Genomic DNA, 18,186 nt, shown 5'->3' on the forward strand with positions numbered 1-18,186 from the left:
GATTCTATTAATACCATTGCACTTTTGATGTTTCTGAAGAAAGGCTGCCTGTCACAGCATCTGCATTTTTTTTACTGATGTAATTGTTTTAACCCCATTGATTTTTAATTTTTTTTTCTAATTCCCTGAAGGGAGAATTGTGTAGAGGAGGAATGAGAGGATGAGAACTGTAGAAGGTCCAGCACCTCACTAGAGTCAGTCCAGTCAGCATCCTACAGATGGTAGCAGAAACCTAGGGAAGGAGCAGAAAGGATATCCACAGGGATACCTTTCCTCTCTTAAACTGTTTCAGCTTCTGATGGAGACTTTGAGATGTTGTTTTGGAAGATGTATTTGTCTGGTTGGGTTTGATAGCTGTAGTTAGACTGTTCTTTTTCTGAGCCTGTTCAAAGCCCTTTTGAGCCAGTCTCTCCATCATGGTGCTGATAGCTTGCTTTTTCCATATACTCTCACTCATTAGCGTTGAATTCAGCTTCTTTTTCAGACCATTTCGAAATAGGTTGACAAGCACAGATGTAGCACGACTCCCCTGATGGCCTCTCCATGAGAAGGCAGCCCATTTATTCCTTCATTTGGTTTCTTATCTTTTGACAGTTAATTCAAGAGAGGACATTCACATTCATTCCATGACAGCTTAGTTACTGTAGAAGTCCTTGGAGATGTCTCATCAAAAAGTTCTGTTAACTGAACTACACTATTTTACCTGGGTCACAATTACAGCTGTACTCATTGACTCCTCTGTGAGACTCCTCTGTGACTCTCCTCTGAGAGAAAGCTGTTTTAATCCCTTCTCATGTACCTAATTTACCCATGTCTCTATAATTCTATTATTTTTGTAAAATTTCATGCAATTTTCCTGCTACAAACAGTGAATGCCCATTTATAGCTTTCCTACAACAAAAGCACAGTTCTGGATATTTTTTTTTCTGACTTTAAAAAAATTTATTCTGACTGTATCTTGGGGTGTTTTTTTACAAATTGTCTGAGAAAATAAAAAAAAAAAGTGAAAATTATAAGTTTGAATTTTTTTTTAATATCAAAATATCTAGTTCACTAATAGTAAAGAAGTGGCACACTTGCCACAGTTGGAGAATGGACATAGGGTAGGATTTTGAAAATTAAGTGTATTGATATCTTTAAGTATGACTAACAGTGAGAACCCCACCTCTCCAGCATTCAGTTTCATCAATATTTACTGAGGTGAAAGACAAATAGCTAAGAGAAGGGAAATAAGGAAGAGAATGAAACATCAGCTCTTTGTGTTTTCCTCCTTAGGAGCTTCACTCCTAGCATATCTTCTGTACAGGAATACAGGAAATTCCCACAGCTTTAGAGAATGGGGGTGGCTACTAGAAACAGAAAAAACATATAGGGTTATAGAAAGAGAAACAGGATGTTGTGATGTCCTTGAAATGTCAAATATCCCAGACTGGAAACTTCAGAAACCATCTCTAGTGGGAAAGCAAACAGAAACTTGACTCCTTTCTGTTAATCCTGTGCTCTGAGCAAGTGGACAAGTAGAGCAGGAGGATTCCCAAGCCACACTGAGGCACTGCCCGGTGCTGTGTGCAAGATCCTTCCAGGCTGCAGCGCCGAGTCCCGAGCCTTGCACACACCAATGCTCTGCAGGGTCACTGTTCTCTGGGCCTGGGGTGGCTCCAAGGAAAACACTTCATTTTCATGATTTGTCTTGTAAACTAAAAAAGAGCAAAACAGGTTTAGGTGAGGGTAATTTGAACTTCAGTATTTCTCTGCTTCAGAACTGCTTTGATTCTTTTTTGTTCCTCTCATTCTTCTAACTGCTGCTGTTTTTTCCATCAGCCACAGCCTGAGTATCTCATTTTGACTATTCCCTGAATCTAAAATGCAAGCCATGCTCTCTTGTCCCTGTCCAACTCCCAGCCTTACTGATTTTTTATTTTTTTTTCTCAAACCCCTACAAATAATTGATGCTCCATCCATGTATTCCTTCAAGTCAATCTCAGTGCCCTTCAATCTCTCAACTCATGAATGCCACAAATGGCTCCTCTTCATTTGCTGTCTTTTTGCTGCTTTTAACCCTCAAGCACTCTCTGGTCTCTTCGTCCCTCTTACTCACTGTTGTAAATTTTCTAGTCCATCAATTACACTACTTTCAATGAATTGTTAGTTTACTATACCAGCAAACACCAACTGTTTCTTCCCTGTGTCCTTTATAAATCCTATAAAAGCCACTCAGAACAGAAACACAGTAATCCCTGAAAACTGCATAAATCATAAGGTAGGAAGCTTGGAATAGTCAATAATAGTTGAAGTTTAAAAATACTCATTAAATTATTCATTATAATGATAGAGTCAGGGGGAATGTGGGTGGGGAAAGACAAACAGTTGAGAATAAAGACAGAGACTGATTTAATAGGGTGTGAAGGAGGTAATGAATGTCAGATTTGACCTCCTTTCCCTAGCAGTCATGCTGTCAGATAACAGCTCTCTGTAATCTACCTAACTCTGGTTTGTGCTCTGTTCGTTCCCGTCCCCATATTCGCTGCAGTTCATGCAGGATGCAGACCTTGGTGATCCATGAACACAAATCCAGGGCTGGAGATACCAGGAAAACTTTTCTTGTGTTTAGAAACTATAGTTTGAAAATTCTTTGTGCAAACATATGTTGTTCAGGTTGTGTCATGGTGGCCAAAATCCCCCTAAGCTCTATTCTGTAAGCTTAATTTTTGATCAACTGAAAGTACTGTGGAGAAGAGAGAAACACAAAGCCTTGCAAGAGGTTTTCATCCACAGCTATAACCATGAGAAAGGCAATGTGGATGAAGACTGGTCCAAGAGTAATTATGTCTAATGGGCTCTGAGGCAAGCCTTCAGATGTTCACTGTGGTTCCTTTTCTTAGAGCTTAAATTGTTAAGATATTGAATCATGCTGATCATTGCTTAGGACTCCATTCAGTCATGAGAGACTTGGACCTTCAGAGACTTTAAATACAGGCAGTACAACTCCCAGAAGATTGCCACACAAAAAGAACACTCTATTAAATCTGCAAGGACTTTTTTCCTTAGAGGAGACAACAGTGATAATACAGGCAGCACAACTCCCAAAAGATTGCCACACAAAAAGAACATTCTCTTAAATCTGCAAGGACTTTTTTCCTTAGAGGAGGCAACAGTGATAAAATCAATATTAATTTTGCATTGCTCAACTCCATTCTCAGGAGAAATGTCCCAGTGCATTCCAGCATGAAGCCATTTTCATTTTATCATGTTTTAATATCTGTCAGAAAGTTGTAAAAAAACTCCTGTGTTTCTTTTCTAGTTAGGAAAAGAGAGTTAATAACTCACAGCAAGTTAACGGCAACTATTCCACCTAGCATATTAAATGAAATAAGATGAGGAATTCCAACTATCTCAATATTATCCTGGCTTTACTGCTCTCTGAGAGAAGCTGCTTAAAAAATTCCTAAAAATAGTGTCACAGGAACATTTCTGAATCTGTGTATAGAAATTTCAAACACTTGCACCCTTGATCCCACAATAAGACGAGATCTGCCCTGCCCCTCTTCTCCCTCTGAGCTCTGCAAAAAGACATTTGGTTACATGGGCCAGACAGCAGCTCTGCTCTCAAGCCATTTACCCAGTGCAGAGCAGCTCTGGTTTGAGAGTTCTCCTCTCCTCCCCAGTACTTCTCAGTGCAGAGAAAAGCATCTGCCCTGATTCTCTCTGCTGGCCATTGGCAAACACACCCTGGAGCAGTGCAGCATCTACTCTACACTTCTTCACTGTCTCACTGGGAACCGGGACTGACTCAGCAGCAAACTTTATTATTAGGATTATTATGGCTAGGGGTTACCAAGTCTGGCAAAGCCCCAGTAAAACAACACACATCTGAGCTGCTTCTGCATATCTGGTATTAAATGAAAATGAGTTGGTTTACCCCTTTTAACTGAATGCCAGCCTTCCACAGTGGATACTGCAATCACCTGTATTAACCATTTCCTCTTCTTTAAACTGGCAACAGAACTTTGAGGGATGCTGGACAGGCCAGAGCTGAATATGGTGCAGCCTGGAAATAAAATGGGTTTTTCAAGGTGATTTTTCAGAGATCACCAGATCTATTTCACTCTCACACCCTCCCATACCACATGAAGTTCCTAAAGACACTCTGAGCCAAGAAAGAGACATTATTTTATTCAAGTAAAAAAGTATCTATAGTTCCCTTCCCGCAACATTCTCCCCAGACTGAGGTACATCTGCTAATAATAAATTCTGCAAAGCAAGCATTCAGGTTTGAAAGAGAAATTACAAGAAAGGGAGCGACAGGAATGGAACCTTGGATGGTTACTTGCTCCCCGAGTGATTTGCATTTGTTTTCAGTTCGGAGAACAGTAAGTAGAACCCAGTAAAGTCACCAAATACATTGTAACCCCTGTGTCTAGTTTCCATGGAGAATATTAATGTTTAGCTTTGGGGCTTTTTCAGCTTCCTAGTACTATATGCTTTCATGGCTGTCTTCTCTTTTTGAGGCTGGATTTTTTTGTTTGTTTGTTTGTTTTTTCTAGATGACCTTTAATTTCTATGCAATTCCCACAATAACAATGATAATTATTGCAAAATCCTAGTTCCTCATTTGACAGGTAATACAAAACAAAGCAGGATATGCGCAGATCAGCACATTGACCAGCACACTGAACACTATTGAAACTTTAATCTCAGCAACTCTCAAAAGCTTTAGTTAATATACAGTTGCTATGTGACCACAGTTTTCCGACTCCCTGCAGCAAATCCACAGCCCATAGACAAGGAAACACACATCTGTTAAGCAAAATGCAGCCACCTACTTTCACATCTAAAACATGACCACAAAAAGGGATTTTAGAAGAGATAAAAACATGTATTTTAGGATAAAAATCTAGTTTGGCTGAAAGGGAATAAAGAACAAAATTTCTCTTGGGCAAGGTACTCTGTGATGTGTCAGCATCCTGCAGTTTGCATGGTTATGGTCCAGTTCTGGATGTTTTGAGGAGAAAGATTGATCCTGATGCTCTGGCTGCTCTAACCTCAGGGTAGGGAGGAAGGGAAGGAATTATTGACAGCAATGAGGGAACAGAAACCCTCCAGTTCTTGCTGCTGGGCACCTTGAAGAGAGTGGGATGAGAAGTATTCTCTGTCCCTTGTGTTCTCCAGGAACAGCCTCCTGACATTTTCCAGATCACTGCGGACTTTTCACATGTGAAAGTGGGGCAGCCTTTTTTACCTCTCCATCTGTCAAAGTCTGTTGTGGAAGCTGAAACAGAACGCTTTTCCCTTTCAGCTTCACGGAGGAATCCCCAGGGAGTCTGCCACATCCTCCCTGTCTCAGCCCTGGGCTCTGTGGCACTCAGAAGGGACTTTCACAGTCCAAGGTCACTGCTATGGTGTTTCCTCCCTCACAGCTAAACATGTTTCTACTTAAAGTCATAATATTAATGTTTCTAATCCCCAAAGCTCCTAGCATCCAGAAGAATATTCTCTGTGGGAAAGGCTCTGACTTCAGTAGGGTACAACACTATAGATTCCACCCCAGCTGTGCCATGGACCTCTGTGCCAGGGAACACCGCGGCAAACAGTACCTACACTTCAGAGGTATTTGATCCAGCCAGGCAAAACACACTGGCCAAGGGAGAGGGAGGGGAAACCAGAATATGAACACTGTCATTCTGTCTCCTCTGGCTCTTACACTTTTCTAGCCTGATCACCTTTCAGGATGTTGCATTATAAAAGCAAAATACATGGAAGCTCATAATGAAACACATCTCCTTTCTGGTGTACGTGACCACTAGCACAGCCCCAGAGCTTGCTGCTGAAATAGAAATTTTCTCTCATAGACCTCCTGGTCTGTTTTACACACTTCTTTTTTTTATTGCTAAAGAACCATACCCCCATGTTTTAGGTGTTAATTGTCCCCATAAGAACACCACTGTGTTCTGCTCCAAACTTGGTCTTTCTGCTGTCAGATTTTTAACACTCTTTAGTTTCAAATATGTTCCACTGAGCACTGTGGATGCATAATGGACTAGCAGTCTTGGGCTTCATCTAGAGATAAACAAAAATAGAAAAAAGGAATGTACTAAAGAGCAACCTTGAATTTTCTGAATTCACTACAATACCAAAAAGTCATTTTTAGGAAAGTCTATCATTCAAAGTCCAGCTGAGTTCACACACTGCAGTTCACAGAACTACAGTCATTAAGGGAAAGAATTCCTGCTCTGCTCCTCCTCTAGCATGAGGTGGCTCATTGCCATCCCTGTGAGCTCCTAAGGGACATATTGCAGGCAATCACTGGATAGCTTATTGGACTTCTGATCTGAAATAGAATGGCAGTGATAAATAATTTACAGCTATTTGGTGTTGGATTTTTTTTGTCATTGGAACAATTTCTTTGCTTGTAGCTTATACAGAATGAAATGCTGTATCTTCTTATCAAGTGCTGAGAGCAAATATGAACTATTTGAAATAGAAACTCCATTATGTGACCCCCCAAAAATACTAAATTAATATTTGTCTTCTAACTTTTACAGTTTCTGTTTAACTTAAATTTCAGGGTGTTCATTTTTAATGCATAAATCTCTCTATGTGATTAATTTAACTCCACCAAGAGTAATTGCAATTGAAGAGGACATAGACAGAGAAGGAATTCTAAAAATCTTTTCTTTTATTCTATCAAAAATACATACTTCTAAGCTGTTGGGTGGTTTTTCTTTTTGTCTTTTTTTTCTTCTTAGCATGGGATTGAGTCATGATTTTTTAAAACTCCAAATTCAAGAGGAAATTCAGGTTGGCTCTTCGAAAATGCGTGACAAGATTGAAAACAACTGCTCACTGAAGCTCACTTTGCTGCCAAAATGCTGTCTTATGATAAATGCATCGTCTTCTAAAACCATTAATCTGGCTTATATAAAAATACTCTGCAACACTCCTTTACGGGCTCAAAAATGAACTATACTGTTTTTTGCAGGGAGAACATTTAGGAACCTACAAGGAAGCCATGAAATAAGGCAATCAAGCCCAAATTTCTTGAAGTTAGAAAAATGACTAAATTGTTTTTGAGAGTTGAAAGCTTCTGAGGTAATGGAGGGAATGCAGTAAAAAATGCTCACAGGGCAAAAAGGCAAAGTACCAGAGAATAAAGGCTTCTTTGACAGCCCCTACTTACCTTCCCTCAGCCTCCTTGAAGGCTGTCACATGCGTGGAGCCAAGAGACAGATTTTTATCTGTTCCTGACACAGAGCTGAGCACAGCTGTGTTGTCCCAGAAAACCTAATTTACAATTCATGCTGTTGATGGGCCTGCGAGAGGGTGGCCATAGCTGTGTCCCCACACATCCAAAAACCACTTCAGCCAAACTGGAAACATACCGTGTGAAGAGGGTACACTGAACAGCTTGTCACTCCCTCTAACATCTCCCAGATTTTGTCAGCATTTTGTCAGCACACACTCCAGCACTTCTGTTTGGCTTCCCCCATCCAAGCAGAAAGACTTGCTTCAACTTCCCTCCCTTGCATTTCCACTCCATGTGAAGTCAGCAGCAAGTTCCTGACACACATTCCCTTCCCAAACTAGACAACAGCTTCCCCCAGTGATGTGAGCATGCTGCTTCCATGTGCAGTTACAATGCATGATGGTCTTATTCACCCTGCATCCTTTTCCTAAAAAATCTCTTAAAAATTCTAGCAAAGTTCCCATTTCCCTTCCGTATCCTCAGGAGTGGCACGTCCTTCTTTGTTCTGAGTTTATTTATGGTGAAAGCAAAGACCCCTGCTTTCCTCTGGGTTTCCTCAATAAACTCCTTCCTTTGGGATCCTGGAAGAAATTTTGCAGCCATCATGATTCCCTGGGGTAGAGCAGGATCCTAGAAAATTCTTGCAGGTGCCTCTGTGGGCTCCAGAATTGAGGTTTCTCAATTTAATAAATTACTTTCTAACATTTGAGACACTATAAGCATTCTACCTTTCCAAGGACTTTACAAGTAAGGAGTAAATCACAGTATTGAGGAGAGTTAAACTAATATATTTTACTTCATATTTGCTGTGGAAATTTCCTCCCTCAGAACTGCTAAAGACAGTAGCTCAGTCAAACCACAGGCTCAGTCACGCATTTAAGGCTGAAGTGTGGTGGGATTTGATCCTCTCAGTCCATATGAAGATGTTAAACAACACCCACTGAAAACCCACCATCAGCACCCTGGAACAGGTCCTGCACAGCATCTTGCCTCTCATGTGTGGAAGCAATCCCTCCCATCTAACACATGCTTTGAGGCACATCTGAGGTGGAACTTACTGTTTCACAGAACTACAAAATTATTAAGGTTGGAAAAGACCTCTAAGATCATTGAGTCTAACATAGCACCACCATGTTACCATTAAGCCATGTCTCCAAGGGCCAAATCCACACTTTTTTTGGACGTTTCCAGGAAGAGTGATTCCACCACTTTGCCTGTTCCTATGTCCAACAACTCTTTCACTGAAGAAATTTTTCTTAATACCCAGTCTAAGACTCCTCTGTTGAAACTTGAGGTTATTTTCTCTCGTTCTGTTAGTTGTTTCCTGAAAGACCAGACTAAACACACTCAGGCTGTGCCTCAAGGCACGTGACCATGAACTGCACCTGCCAGGTAAAACATTGGTGTTTGTTCTGCATCAGACACTCTCCTGTACATCTGTGCCAACAGGGGATTTATTCATTTCATCTTCATTTCACCATCACTGATAGCAACAGATCTCAGTAAATTATGTGTGATTTAGACAGCCAGTCCTAGAAACTGTACCTCTTCAACCCTTTCAGCTACTGAGCCTTTTGGAACAGCTCAAGCTGTAATTAAGTGTTCAATGCTTTTGCATTTTTTATGATATGTTGATGCTGGTCTTTCATGTCCTCATTAATTTGCTGATGAAACATGACACATAGAATTCATGTGTTTTGCTGAGGACAAACTGGTTAGAAGATATGTCAGGAAACTACAGATCAAAATGTTTCCCACCCGGAAAGCCTAAGAATTTAATGTAAAGAGACTATAACCTGTTGTTCTCAGAGATACTGCTGTTAAAAGAGGTTTGATTTTATTTGTACTGAAGCTAGTTAAAGGAGAAAAGTTTGATATTGTAGAATCTTATGATTAAGGGAAATTTGCATATTTGAAGAGGAAACTTTACTCTTATAAGTTCAGGTTGTTGGAGTAGGCCTTCAAGCAACAGAATACCAAATTGGTCATTTCTTCAGGTACATAAAAATCTGTCAGTATAGTGTTTTAGTTTTTTTTTAAGAGTTTTTGGTTTTGGTTTGGTTTGGTTTTTTTTTAATTTCAACCTCCATCTGCTGTTCTTTCCTTAGAATGTCACATCTCCAATCTAAGGGCTTCAAGGCACTGAATTATTTGCAAACTGCCTTATTTGCAAAGTCCATGGAGGGGTGTAACAAGCATGGCAAGAGCAGTCAAATCCACCTAGGTCTGCCCTGTATGATTTTTCTACTAGTTCGTTGTTGTTAGTCTTGTCTAAAGGTTCATCTTTTCTTTTTTATCAAATTACAAAGTCTAATACTTGCTTCAAAAACAATTGGTCGATGAAAATTTTTCTTCTTTTCCCAACACAGTAATGTTTTTGTTGAAGTAATCTTACTTTGTGGGGATTTTTCCCCAAAACAGTATTAATAATGTTACCCTGCATTCAGGCAGCTGCCATTGATTCTCCTTAGATATTTCCCAGCAGTCCCACGCCAGACCCCAAAATGGCTCAGGGCTGGAGTTAATATTCTCCCACTTGTTTGACAAAAAGCAGAGGCAAGTCATTGAATGAATATTCCAAAACAGTTGGCCTAACTGAGGAAACAAAACAACCCATTCCTCATCCCCAGAGTCAAGTGTTTTTCCCAGGAGGATTTTAATTTTGGCTTTAAAAATGTAACAAGAGATATTTTTTATTATTTTATTTTAGGGGGTTTGGGGTTTGTTTTTTTTTAGTTTTTTCAGGAAAAGGATATTCACTCCAACAAAAATAGATAAGCAATTAAAATGCTGTCTTACCTCCTTGAGAAGTCAACAATCCCAAGAAAATATGCCTTACTCAGCTCTTGGTTAACGCCAAGTGAAGCTCATAGCTCCATAACTAAGAGCTCTGGGCAGAAGCAGGAACCACCTTGCCAGGGGTGTTGTAAATGCTAGGAAAAATGCCATTTCCCCAGAGGAGGCTGCTGCATGTTTTCTGGTCATGGCAGTGGGAACAGTTCAGATCTGATTATTTATGTTTCGCTGTGACTAATTGCATTGAACACACCTTGTGGGGACCAGCCAGAAGCCCCACAGCCTGTCATCTCTCTAGCAAATCACACTAATCAAAACTGAAATGCCCTTTTCTTTCTGTTTCTTTTCTTAAATGCTCTTTTTTGAAGTAAGAACAAAATACCAAGAGAGAGAACTATAGTAAAGAAGAAATGGTCTTGAGTCACACACCCAGCCAGTTTACAGCAGCACAGGACTGCTGCACAACAAGCAGAAAATGCCAGTTTGCAAAAGAACCTGATTCTCCAAGGTCACACAGTTCAGGTGATGTTCCAGTACTGTCAAAAAGCTAATGGCTTTTGGATCAAAGTTCACATTCAAAAATGAGGTTTGGGATGGCCGTTCCAGAACTCTCCCCATTGCAATGGCTTGACTCATTGAGGTTTTAGTCTCTCTACCTTTACAAAATGCTCTCATTTTGGAAAAGATTCAGAAAGGCAATGAGTAAAAATGCAAAAGAGTAAAAAAAGGTAGCTTCTCTTTTTTTCTCAGGCTATTATTTACTTAGCCATTTTCAGCACTGTCTCAGGGCTATGGGGTTCTGTGTGTGAATGACTTTTTTGGGCTTTGTCCTAGAAGCCTCTTCTTTTCTGAAAACAAGCCAGTGGACCTTTTTCTGTTCAGCACGGGTTAGTACCCCTGGTGCTGTGTTCTTTCACCCTATGGCAGGCAAAGTCTGCCCAGGTGTGAAAGGAGGGCAATGGACAAAGAGAGAAGCACAGCAAGGGACATACAAGCTCCAAGTTCACCATTTCACTCAAGCAGAACTAGAGCAGGACACCTCCCAGAGCCACCAGTAGTAGAAGTACACAATTATTTCCTCTGATTCAGAGCCTAATACCTCTGAACCTATCTTGCAGACAACATGAATGCTCCAAGTAAGACTTGAAAAAATATTCCAGAGTACTGGGAGAGGCTTCTGTGTTATTTCTCATAGTGAAATCCAGCAGCTAGCTTTGGTGTAAAGAAAAATTGGATACTTTCTGCTTGTGAGCTGTCTCCCAGATGTTCTCACCCTTTTTTCCCTGTCTGTGGTCTTTTTCCCCCATGGGTATAAAGGGCATAATTTTTTTCCACTAAACATTAATGATTCATATCTGTAAGGGCTGAACTGGAAAATTCCCTAGATTATTCACCTGCCTCCTCTAGAAGGACTAAATGTACCAGCAGTGGGTGGACTTACTCAGGCTCCTATTAAGCAACATCTGTGGGTGGTTTTTCAGTCCAGCTGTTTACATGTGACTTATTCTGCACTTGGATCAACTATGTCAATGGAAAGAGTAGGCTACAAGCCTGCTACTGAATGGAAGGATTATAATAATTATTGTCACTATTAAATATCCTGGAAATGCCAGGGGATAGGCTTAGAGCCCCACATGTCAGCTGAATAAATAAGAGCTTGCTACTCACAAGATGACAGGTCAAATGCTGCAACGTGTTTTAGGGCAGTCATTCATGGACAGGAAATGCCTACTGAGATATCGGCCACAATCACAACCACCTCCTGGTTCTTTTATGGATTTCCACCTCTGAAAGAGACCAAGAGCTGCAACTTGTCACACCAGGAACTAGGAAAGTCAAGTTGTAGAGCTGGCAGGTGGACTCTCCTCCATAACAGGGTACAAAACATCTTTATATTTTGTCATACTAATAGAATGCACAAATTTAAAGAGTCCAGGGTTAATTTGTCCTCAAAAGAAACAGGCTAAGGGGATATAAGGCTGTACTCAATGTCCTGACAAAAGATAACAGGTTGTCAGCCCAGCCCTCTCAGAGCTGAGCTGCTGATTCAAGCACCCTGGGAGAGAAGGGACAGGTAACCTCTTACACCTTTGCACTTGGGGTGCACAGGGTACAGCTGACAGTGCCATTGTACCCACTCAAAACATACACTCCTCTCTAAAGGGAGATGAAACTGCCTAAATGTGGTCAGTAATTGCTTTAAGCTAAAATTTAGGAAGATTTGTGATTATCAGGCAAAAAAATTTATTAGCAAACTCACTAGAGACTTAAAATTTGACTACATTTTAATAAATAGAGGTTACTTCTAATTTATCAATTAATCTAATTATAGCAGTATAGGTTATATACATGTAACTAATAATCAATCAGTTTATCTTCCATTAACTTGGTTTTAGTTGCTTCCTCTTGAATTAATGGATTTTTTCTTTGTTTGCCTATGTCAGTAGTGTACTCCACAATCCAGGAGATCACTCCTTATCTCCATCCTCTGATCTCATTTTTCCTGCTCTGCTTTTCACAGACATTAAACTTGACTTCTTTCACTCCAGTTCACCAATTCCTCTTCTACTGTACCCAGCAGCCAAGGGTTTCATACCACAAGTGCTGGGAGAGCCACCACAGGAATATGATAGGTGGAACAGCAGCAGGGAGCAAATGCACTGGCTCAAGCAGAAGGGTGAAGGGCTTTCCATGTTATCCAGGAGCACAGAGCAGGGACAAGGGGGCTGCCAGGTGCTGGGATTGTCTGTGGGGTTGGGATCTCTGTCCACTCATCCCTCACCCCTCCCAATTCCAGCTGCATGGGAAGATGATCACCTTCCCTGTTGGAGCACCAAAGAGCTCCCTGGGGGAGGCCCAGAAGAGGACCACAGCAGAAGGGCTCACACCAAGAACCACCAAGAAGAGTGGCTCTGGGCCCTTTTATGGGACTTTATGGGCAAGGAGGGGAGGGAAACAGGGAGGCAGTGCTGTAAGAATCCCATTTGCTCTGCAAGCTGGGGAGACATTGGGTGGTGATGACACACCAGTCTGGATTAGTGTGCAGGTAATCAGGGTGAGATTCAGAGCAGAAGTGGAAATGCTCTTCAGAGGTGTACTCAGAGTTGATAATTCTCCCTCTCACATCTCTTACACATGGAATATATGAAGCCCAGAGACAAACCCACAAAAAGCTCTTCTTACTTCTTTGCACTCTTTTATCTCCCCTAGTGAAGATACTCTGATTCCCCTGTTGTTCAGGGTTGATGCCATATTAACTGATTTCCTTCTGCTCTGCTCACCAGTCAAAGTGCTTAACTGCTGCTTAGGAGGAAGATTCAGGTTTGGGGACATTTCTTTGTTATGCTCACTTATTTTCTAGTTTTTCAAAACAAAGTACTGCATTTGTCCAATAAATCTTTGCTCTGACTAGATATTTCCTTCACTTCCCAGCGCTCTGTGGGCTTACAGAGTGCAACAGAAAGTAGAAATTCGGTAACTCCTCACAGTTTCTGCATTTCTGATGCTGTGTTGAGTCATCTCAGCAGACATAATGATACCAGTACTTTGAACACAGAAGTGCCTTCTAAAGAGCCTTGTACTAATCATTTTTCTTGTCAGGAATACCATTTTAATCCTTTCTAACCTTACAGAGATGCCAGACTAGAAAGTCCCTTAAAAAAATAGATAATACCACAGTTTAAACATCTTATTGAAGTTAAATGAAGGGTGATGTGTATAAACAACTCATTAAGTGAAAAGACCAGCATAAAAAGTTGACAAGCTGCAAAAGGAATTGAAAAGATTAATTTGTCAGGATGCAAGTCTGGTGACAAGTCCTTGAGATGCAGCATCTTGTATTCAAGGATGCCTCAAAAAGTGGTTTGGCTCTAGGAATATTATAAGTTACTCAAACTGTGCAAGAAAGACTGACACTGTTTAAATTAACACCGTAACACTCTAAGAATCTCTATCTACCTGTTATTTCTTCTATCAATACTCATATTTCTGCATTCATTAGAGGACATTGAAATGGAGGGACAACCAGGAGAATCAATTTGAATAAATATTTTAAGCGAAGTTATTGAATTGCAATAAAATCCTGAGTGGATACTCTTGGAAGCAGAATGTCTGATCTTGGAAGCAGAATGTCTGAATTTCACTTTAGCTTTTTTTTTTTTTTAAAGTTAGGTTGTTTTGTGGGTTTGTTTTTTTTTTGAGGAGTTTGGACATTTGGTTAAGAGTTAATCAGAAGACGTCCAAAGGAAACTCCCTAAAGAGAGATCCCTACTTCTCATTGCTAACTTCTTTTTTAACAAACTTTATGATTTGGTCTCAGGTTATCTGTCAGAGTTCTGGGGTTTGTTCAGAACAAGTTCACAGAGTTCGTTATTAGTAATACACTCTTGCATAATTCAAACATCTTTTGAAACTTACCAGTTTCCAGATGGATGGTCAGCACCACCCTGCTCTGAACAAATTGTGCTATTCCATTGCAAGCACTCCTCCGCTGCATTGATTCTTGTTTGATTTGGATTGAGAATTTCCTAATGGAAACTAAACATGTAATAACACAGTCTTGCTATAGTCATTTTTCTGACAAAAATCACTCTTTCCAAAAGCCACAAAGAAAACTAAGTACCGCAACAAATGAACCATGCAAAATTATTTCTCCTCCACAGTGGTGACAGGAAGCATTTTAAACAGCTTTAAATTGTTTATTGTATGGGCATAATGGCACATAGGGCAATTACTTCAGTCTGAGATCTCCATTGAGTCTGTATTATTTATTATTATTATTTAAAGATTTGGGTAACATCTCTTTCCATAGTGGTTAGGTGCTTATTTGCTCATTAAAATTAATAAATTACATTCATTTAGAAATAACTGCCCGCGATGCTTGCAATTATAGACACAGACATTTCATCAGATTGAATAGAAAAACATATCAAGCCAGTAATCAGGCTAAACCTTAAACTCAGCATCCCATCTACAGGCTAAAGTCTTGATAGATTCAAATGTTGTCAGAAAATTTGAGAACACAGAACTCCAGTTCACTGGCTGCTGTACTCATGCTGGCTGGGATAGCAAGCTTAGAGCTGAACTAACAGGGAAATCTTAATATAAATCATACATATCTCATCATGTGTCTTAAATAACAAGTCTAGGCCCAGTCTAAAAGGATTTTTTTCTTACGTTACAACTTGGCAGGGACCCCCATTGGGTCTAATGTGGTTCTGTGCAGGAAACCAGATATTTTCCCATCTGAAGCTCTTTGCAGGTTACAGACTTCGCTTTACATAAATGGATCAAACCACAGAACACCTTTACCTTCTGCTGTCTAAAACCCTAAAGGCCATGGCAGAGATGTTGAGGCCCTTCTGAGAATCTGAACCAATGTTCCCACCCACCAAAAATGTGGATTTAACAGAAAAGGGATTCCAGATCAAGCATGGAAGCCCTGAGGCACTTCTGAAAGGCAGGTAAAGGGTCCTTTGATAACACTGTAAAGAATAAGCTAAAATCAAAGTCTTCCTCCTTGGAAATCCAATTGAGAAAACCCAGAACCAACCCAGAAAGCCATGCAGCAGACAAGTGATGGATTTGGCCTCAGGCCACACAACCACTCTTGCATGACAGGCTATGCCGAAATGTTACCTCCTCCTCTCATTTTGAGAAGGAAAGCTCTTAAAAATTCATTAAGCTATAAAGTGAGCAGAAGAGACAGGCTAGTGATCAGGAAACTCACCTGGGAGTGAAAAATCCTGGGTAGCACACTGTGCTTTAAGGTCCTTGGAAAGAAAAGTGTTTAAGAGAAATCCTTAGACAACTGCATCTAAGGCTATCCAGGGTCTTCGGGTCTATGAAAGATTTATTAATGCAAAGGCTGTCAAAACATCACGATGAAAATGAACACTAACTAAATAATTCAACACATATATTTTCCTGCTAATTAAAGATTATAATCAAAAGTGGTAATGATTTTTGCAATCATGAGTTAAGTGTGTGGAAGGAAAAAAACTCTCAAAGGGTTTTTATTAGAATCAGATCTAGGGTGTTGAAATATGGTTGAAAGAAACAGAACATAAACAAGTGTTAATTAATCAGGCATGCTGATAGCTCAGTATCTTCATTTTCATAAAATTCCAGGCATCTCTGTCACTCCCTGTGCAAAAGCTTCTTCATACACCACGTGCCCCCAGTAAATTTTGTCTTACTTTATGAGTTTCCAAAGCTGGGAAAGAATCTGATCATAAATCAAGACATTCAAAGCTAGTAATTCTTTTTAACAATTTTAACAATCCAATTTAAAATGAAAATAAATAAAATATTTCTTTGATTGTCTGAAGTGGTATTTAGCTACCAAAGAGCTCCTCTTTTGATTTAATTAGACCCTACATCACCCTACAAAACAGCCTCCTAAGAGAAGGGCAAGGTCAGAGGATGCCTGAAAAGAAAAGGTATGTATCTCCTTATCTTTGGCAGAGTCTGTATGGGGTAATTGTGTCCAGGGGCCATGAAGGAAACAATAGTGCTGTTAATAATTGCAGTGATTCAGCCTTGAATTCCTCCTAAGATATAACCTGGCAATAGCACAAAGAAGTATCTGTAGGTACCAGGTATAATCCATTATGAAATCCTGTGTGCTCCACAGAAGGAGGTAGAACATTCTCTCTCCTTTGAATTTATAACCAAAGCTATTGTGAAAGGCCCACTGCAATTCAGCTCACTTAAGAATGTGTCAATTGGATCCTGATGCACTTCTTGTGTTATGTTACTTAATGATTTTAGGCTTTAAAAAATGAGTGAAATGTATTTTATCTGTCTATATGCGTCATGTAAGGTAAAGATTTCTGTGCAGGGCAGAGAGGTAACATCAGTTCACATTTATAGGGGCAAATCAGGGCTCCCCTGAGGGATCCAAACTCATATCCCCTTGCAGTTCCTTAGTCCACCCACGTCCCCATTTGTCCTGGGGTCCTGCCTGGCAATGCACACAACTCCTTGTTTGTGGAGACCCTGTGTCACACATCCAAAGGACATCCACACCCTGCATGTAGCAAAGTTTTCCAAAACTCTTATACCTACAGCTGAGAAGGAATTGTATGTGTCCAGAGCAGTTACCCAAGTTGTCCTTGGAACATAAACCCAAACAGTGGTTTCAGCCACCTGTGCTTGCAAACATCTTCTGGCATCTCCAGACCCAAGAGCACAAGTGCCTATACTGAAGTGTCATACAGAGAAAAACAAAAAAAGAAGCTAGATAACTTGCTTTGTTATACTGCTTTCTACACTATTTTTCCCTACTGTTTACAAATAGAGACATTTAGAAAAGTACTTAAGGTTAGTTTGTATGTGAATAAAAGGTTACGAATAACTTGTACACAACAAGATATTTTTCTTTTCTGTTTATGTAAAATCCTAATGAAAGTAAATTCAAAAATTCATCTTGTCAGAAAGAATATGGGGAAAAATAACAGATATCTTCTCTGGCTTTTTGCTTGATTTGTGTTTGATTAAGAAAAGAAAAACTTTAAATGAAGGAAATGATAATTTACTCTTCGACAAAAGTATTTCCTTCTAAGTCACTCAAGATGAACTGCAATTGAAATGCTAAATAAAGTGAAAGAGGAAAGAATTAAAATGGTCAGAATGAAAAAGATGTTGAGCTACAGGAAGAATATTTTACTGTATGTTTTAAGCTTACTTATCAATTAGCAGTTTAGAACCAGAATATCAAATAGGAAGTTTTTCCTGTTAAAAGTCAGCAAAGTAGCATGCATTCTGTCAAAGTAAGATATTTTTCAGGTGTTTGAATATCTCAATGTCTAAAAGTTAAAAAAGGACCTGATCTGAATGTGTTAGATATTGACTTCCCTATTTCAGGAAGCTGGTGTACTCATCTCTACCCATGTGAAATGAATACAAATCACTGCTGAGAAAACAGATTTTCAAAATGCTTTAGCAGAAAAACTGGTCTGGGAGGGATCTCAAGATGTCACTTGGTTGTTAGGACAAGATCAACTCCACTTGAATTATGCCTTACTGATATTTGTCCTACTTAAAAATGTTCTCTTTAAAGTTTCAGTGATGGAATTAATCAATAATAATGGCAGGAGGATGGGGAAAGTTTACTAATTTTCATTATGGCTTAATTGTTTTGAAAC

General features: G+C 39.8%; 1 protein-coding gene across 1 annotated transcript in view; it reads right to left on the reverse strand.

The window, feature by feature from the left end:
- Positions 1–917: 917 nt before the first annotated feature.
- LOC147651861 (uncharacterized) overlaps positions 918–18,186 on the reverse strand; it is a 55,683-nt gene continuing 38,414 nt past the window's right edge. The window contains exons 10-14 of the mRNA XM_086900487.1: positions 17,108–17,243; positions 15,768–15,810; positions 14,456–14,575; positions 3,920–4,048; positions 918–1,697 (exon numbers count right to left, since the gene is read on the reverse strand). Coding sequence (XP_086756613.1) covers positions 1,489–1,697; positions 3,920–4,048; positions 14,456–14,575; positions 15,768–15,810; positions 17,108–17,243 — 637 coding nt within the window. The 3' untranslated portion in view covers positions 918–1,488. The remainder of the gene's footprint in view (positions 1,698–3,919; positions 4,049–14,455; positions 14,576–15,767; positions 15,811–17,107; positions 17,244–18,186) is intronic.

The sequence above is a fragment of the Cyanistes caeruleus genome, chromosome 8 (assembly GCF_971803275.1).
Source record: "Cyanistes caeruleus chromosome 8, bCyaCae1.hap1.1, whole genome shotgun sequence".
NCBI classification, from domain to species: Eukaryota; Metazoa; Chordata; class Aves; order Passeriformes; family Paridae; genus Cyanistes; species Cyanistes caeruleus.